We start from the raw sequence: 6,265 nt of genomic DNA, 5'->3' as shown, positions 1-6,265 counted from the left end.
GTGTGTGTACATATATATATAGTACATATATGTATAATTCATATTGCATTATTTTATAATCATCAAAGATCTAGCTTCGACCGTTATAAACCTTTAATTCCTATTTCTTTTGTTCTTGATTTTCTTATAATATTTATTACTTGATAAATATACAATTGTATACATAAAAAAGTAACAAAAGTAATAAAAAGTTTGAGCTAATACTCTTACTTTAACTTCAGACTCGATCATTTATCACACAGTAACACATTTATTTTATAATGTTGCAGTGATAATGGTCATGACAAGTGTATTGGTGCATCCAGAAGATTTTTCTCGTGTAATATTCAAGTGAGTACGAAAAATTATTATAATTAGCACGACTCATAATTATTTTATTCGCGTTAAACTTATTCGTTTGATGCGAGTGATTGCGTTGTCTTTCGCAACGTGCTAATATCAGCCAGAAATTGTAAAAAGATTCCATAATGGGAATCACCGTGGGCTATGCGAGTCGAGACAAGTATAATTCAGAACTTGATTAATTGCCTTGTAACTGCGAATGATTTATGCGATGTACTTTAATAGATCGAATAGTCTGACAGTCTATCAAAAGACCTTGGGGCAGACGCATGATGTGCGTTTCAATTATTACTCTCATCTACAAACAAATTAAAATCATTGAATCGAAATTTACACTCTGATTCCTTTCTTTCGATTCTTATGATTGTCGTTATATCACATAATGATCCATCTATATGGAAAATTATGATTAATCTGCAATTTATTTGTGATCGCTGATCTCAATGAATAATTGATTCCATCAGTTCTTCTACCACGTTTTCTTAAAACATAACATCCTGCCTGCTTTCAGTCTTTCAGATATGGCTCAACTAATGACACGCCAATTTTTAATCATATAATTTACGTCATTATTTAATTCGGCCCTCTTAACCAATTGCAATGTCATTAATCTTTACCTACACGTCCACGCATGTGCGCGCACACCTATACGCACCTGCACATCACTATATTAAAAATATAATCTATTTAAGTTCAAATATGATATAAAAAATAAATATGGTATTATTAAACACTGCAAGTTTTACAACTTATAATTGCATTTTCTTGAGTTTTTATTTATGTGGATAGTTATGAAAAATTACGATTAATTGCAATTAAAATCTAATGGCGTTTTGCCTTTTCTTCATGATTCATCAAACTATTGAATGGTAAAAAACAAGCAAAAAATAAAATAGAAAATTATCAAGATAAAAATTATAAAAAAATATATGCCGCTGTTACGCAATTATGAGATTGAACTAAGATAATATTATGTAAATATTATATTTCTGAAACTGATACAAGAATCTATCATTTTGTATCCTGAATTGACAGATTGAGTTTAATGGAATGCAAACGTAAATTATACATTACTATTAAAATATTTCGAAATTTATTGCATAATATTAAATAATGTTAAATAATAATTAATAAATAATATATTATTATTTATTAATTATTATTTATTAATTATTATTTATTAATTAAATAATACTGTTATTAACGAAATAATACTGTTTGACTTTTCAGAAAAAAAAGTTTCACTTTTCTTTTGTTAAATTGATCTGACAGGATATGGTATTTTTTGCTGATTTGAAATCTGTTAAACTTATATGAAAAACTTATATGAAAAAAGCAGAATTTTTGAATAACATATATTTAAAAACTTCTCTACTTATGTCTGTCCTGGTTATTGTTATACGTAAATCATGTAAATGAATTTAAAGAGAATAATATTAAATTTAACATGATTTTTTTTTACTCATGGTAAAAAGACTTTAAACAAAATTTAATTAATTTAATTAAGAAAAATACTCCATACGACGAATTGTTAGCAAATTACAAAATTTTTAAAAAAAGATATGTCAGTTACAAAAATTGGAGCTCGTAGGATAAATATATATACTTCATTTTTAGAATCAACATAAAATATACATGAATCAATTAAAATGATTCATTTAGCAAAATCAGTGTCGGTCAGTGTAGTTGATAAATATTATTAAAAATTCTATAATAATTAGCTTTTTATTTGAAATGTATTTTATATTTTTAACATAAAATTAATTAACTACATAAATCTATTTAAAACAACACACACAAACGGTATTTTCTTTGATTTCTTATAATTCCCTTTTTCTCCCTTACTATATTAACTTTTATAACTTTGATGACAAAAAACAAATTGGATAACGTATTTTTATAAGAAAAAAAACAATACTAATAAAAATAAATATTAATATTATGATTTGATAAAGTATTATGTAATCTAACCTAACCTAATATAAGCATATCATCTAATAACGAAACTGCATCCGAATGCATATTGTGTCAGCGTTTTTTCTGTGTTGTATGCGTTTTATATGTTTTTGTGACGGACTACAGAAGATTCACGAACGGAAGTCTATTATATGTGGCATTGACTCGCGAAGTATTAACTTTGTTAGAGCTAGATGCTAACTAGAACACAAATAGCAAGGTACATCGCTATACAAGTTCTATAATTGAGAGAGCGATGTTATTTATTTCCTGGAACAACAGTAGTTGCATTGTCTTCTTGTTATAAAAAATTATAATTATATTTATTATAGATAAATTATTTAAAAATAATTTCTCTATGAAATATTATCTATATATGTAAGACATATAAACAGATAAACATACAATTAACGTAAATTTGTAACATATAGTAATAATATATATATATATATGTAATGTTTTTGCCATCGTTTTTATAAGTTATTTCTCTCTTGTATGTTATCCTTGTCTATTTAGGATTCCGCTCTATTACATCTTTGTAATAAATCTTTTTCAAAAAGAATTACACGGGGTAAGCCGACAATCTGGATAGAGTCGAATATTTCATAAACAAACCATTTTTAAGAAAAATGTAAAAGCTTTAACAATGCATTAAGTGACGAAACTTATTTAACCTTAAGTATAGGGGAGACAACCGGGAACAAAAGTAATATTTCTATTTTAAAGTGTTATAACAATCAAAATATATTTACATTAAGAAAGTATGTATCTTTAAATGTAGAATTTATTTAGCAAAATTTTCTTTGGTTTAATTTTTTTATGTAATTAGACAAAAGTTATGTTTGTTTCAAAACTATGAGGAATTTTGTTATAATTGACCGTACCCCCCCATCTTAATCCCCCGAAACGATTGTAACAATAGAGAGGGATAATTGTATCACATTTGCCAGAGATACACAACTACATAAGTCATATTCTTTCTTGCAACTGCATGAATAGATAATTAGTCCTTTATAACCTTTTTAAATATCTGTTTGTATAAAGATTTTTTAAATATAATTTTTCTTTTAATCGGTTTTGCGTTTTCTTATCAGCGGCATTCTACAAAGAAAATTACAAATAATATCGTACAAAACAATACTAAAATAAAATCAAATAAGTCTTAGAATAATTGTAACGTTACAACTGACCCAAGGTATCGATGTCACTATTGTCCTCTAATAATTTTTATGAAATTTATAGTAAATTTTTTAAATTAAAACCTAATCTAACCTAAATAAAAATCAACTCAAATGTGCAAATCATCAACATAGATAATCGTTAAAACATATTAAGATAATACATTATATCTTATAAAGAACAAAAAAAATTTTAGATTTTGTGCATACAATAAAACTTACTTGATGCATGAAAAAAGTAATTTCTGTTCTTGTACTCATGCACATTTCGTGTGAACCAGCATGTAACGAACAATTCATTGCCGATCTGTCTACAGAATTGTATCATGCAATCGCATACACATATCTATTATAGTTCAAGAAATATTAACAATTGTTACTATTGTTACTATTGTATTGTAACTATTGTATTGCTACTATTGTGCCTTGTTGTTGTATTTTTATCCTCCACGTGTGGAGGAGCTCTCAAGTATAGGTATGGGTTCTCCCCCACGTATATGGAGGAGTTCTCAAGGTCAACTTTAAAATTTTTAATGAAAACCTTTACTGTTTATTCATATTATTCTTGTAACTGACATTCAGATTTTTTCAAAGTATTACAATAAAACTCTTTTTGATTAAATTTTGTTCGAGATGACGAAGTTCAGGTACCAGCATTAGCGTTATCCAAAGTATCCGACTGACGGTTGGTACAAAACCTATACCGAATATTGTTCGTGGACATAATATAACCTTGATAACATTTGTCAAAGTCAAGATCATTGTTTTACGTTAAAAATGAAAATGAGGAGAACAATTTTTAATGATCTTTATTTTGATCGGATACCTTGAATATGAATAATGTTAATAATGGCGATATCTGAACTTTGTCAATTCGAAAAAGATTAAATCTAAAGGAGTTTCATTGTAGTACTTTGAAAGCTCTCAATGTCAGTTACAAAAATATTGAATAAAAAGTGGCAGCTTACATTAAAAATTTTTAAATTGACCTTGAGAGCTTCTTCATACTCAAATAAGTCTTGCTGTTTGATGCATTATTCAAACCTTACAACTTCGTAGGTATATATAAAATGTTTTTCTCAAAAATGTTTTATTTAAAGAAATATTCAACTGTATCTAAATTTTTGGCCTATCTTGTAGTGCATCAGTTTTCTGATGTAGTGCGAGAGTTATCAATAATTATTATTATAATACATTTTGCATGTATTATTGGCTATGTACTTTCAATTCTTAAAAAAATTTTTTAATAACAAGTCGTTTTAATGGCATAAAAAAATTTTGTTTAATGTAAAACTTTTAAAACATAATTATTTTAAAAGAATTACGATTCTTATTAATGAACTGAAATTATGTCATGACATAATAATGATAATTCTACAAATTCTATGCTATTGCTATATTTTTACTAGTGTTTTATTTCGTTCACAAGAAATCTCATACCATAAATTTTACGCTGTATCCGTGCGTGGTACCGGTCCCATCGGAGTATCTTTTCTTCGCTTTTGCTAAGATTCCACTCGATTTATCGATGTTACTTACCTCACAGAGGCTGCTCTCCAATGTGAAGCACATCTATTTCTAGTTCATTTTATTTTTACGGGGCGTTCATGAAATAGCACAACACATACATATTTATTTCATAATATTAAACAAGGGTAAAATATGTAAATCTATCAGTCTCATCACTCAAGTTACCAAAAAGAGTTAGCAATTAATTTAGATATGATGTAAAAATTAATCAAAAATAATTCGTAAATAATTTTTAATCAAAATTGATAAAGGTACGATAAAAAAGTGAAGTTATAAAATTGCTTGTTAAATGTATCAAGTTTGATAAATACTTCTTTTTTATTCTTACTACTGTAATAATATTAAGCAAATGATGTATCTCATGAGATAAGATATTCAAGAAATCAAATTAAAAGAAACCGTTAGTTAAAAAATAGAGATATTACAAAGATCTTTCTACCTATAAGTAACATTTTTCTTCGGTCCTTTTATACAGTAATGAGATTTCCCTCAACAACGATACTCAAACATGTGTATATTTAAAAACTCGACATTCATCACTAATATATATTTTGAATTCGAGGTTATCAAAACTGAAAATGATAAAGTGGAGTGGATGCGATAGAAAAGAATTTACACGATTTACTTTTGCAATAATTTTAAGCTTTCAAGCATTCATTTTACTTTCTTTTTATTACACATTTGTAAATTAATAATTATATTTGCATTATACAATTTTTATTTTTATTCACGCTAAAAGCTGATCGCAGCAAACATTATCTTCCTTGCAAAAGTGTTATTTTTATTTAGTCCGTTTTTTAAATTGCTGCATTGATTGATATTTAATGTAAAACACAAAAGTGCAAAAAAATTTTTTCGATATAATTATCACAAAATATTGCAAAATGTTGATAGAAAAGATTAACAAATATTATTCATTTACTTACTTAAATTATCATTTTTTATTACAGAAAGAAAATTAATAATTTCTTCGTAAAAGAATTCGCATTTTTGATAATTAAATTACAATAGAATCATTTTAATTTGATTTGTTGTCTGCTCGATACTACAGACTCTCTCAAGTAATTTAAATTAAAATTTGATCTGTGCGTCAATAATTTTATCCTGCTGAATTGAAAAATCTACAATTATACTTCTTTTTGCAGGAATGCCTTGGCGAATCGACAGATTTTCGTGCGGAACAGTGTGCGGAGTTTAACAATGTACCCTTCGAAGGAGTTTATTACGAGTAGGTCTCTTTTATTCTCTCTCTCTCTCTC

The 6,265-nt window shown here is 26.7% G+C and overlaps 1 protein-coding gene across 1 annotated transcript in view; it reads left to right on the top strand.

The window, feature by feature from the left end:
• Positions 1 to 6,265, top strand: part of LOC105618387 (papilin-like) — a 43,105-nt gene that overhangs the window by 5,673 nt on the left and 31,167 nt on the right. The window contains exons 3-4 of the mRNA XM_012199930.1: positions 270 to 330; positions 6,152 to 6,234. Of these exons, the coding sequence (XP_012055320.1) occupies positions 270 to 330; positions 6,152 to 6,234 (144 nt within the window). The remainder of the gene's footprint in view (positions 1 to 269; positions 331 to 6,151; positions 6,235 to 6,265) is intronic.

The sequence above is a fragment of the Atta cephalotes genome, assembly GCF_000143395.1.
Source record: "Atta cephalotes unplaced genomic scaffold scaffold00016, whole genome shotgun sequence".
Classification (NCBI taxonomy): Eukaryota; Metazoa; Arthropoda; class Insecta; order Hymenoptera; family Formicidae; genus Atta; species Atta cephalotes.
Note: the sequence above shows the minus strand (reverse complement) of the source record. Positions and strands in the feature narration are given on the sequence as shown.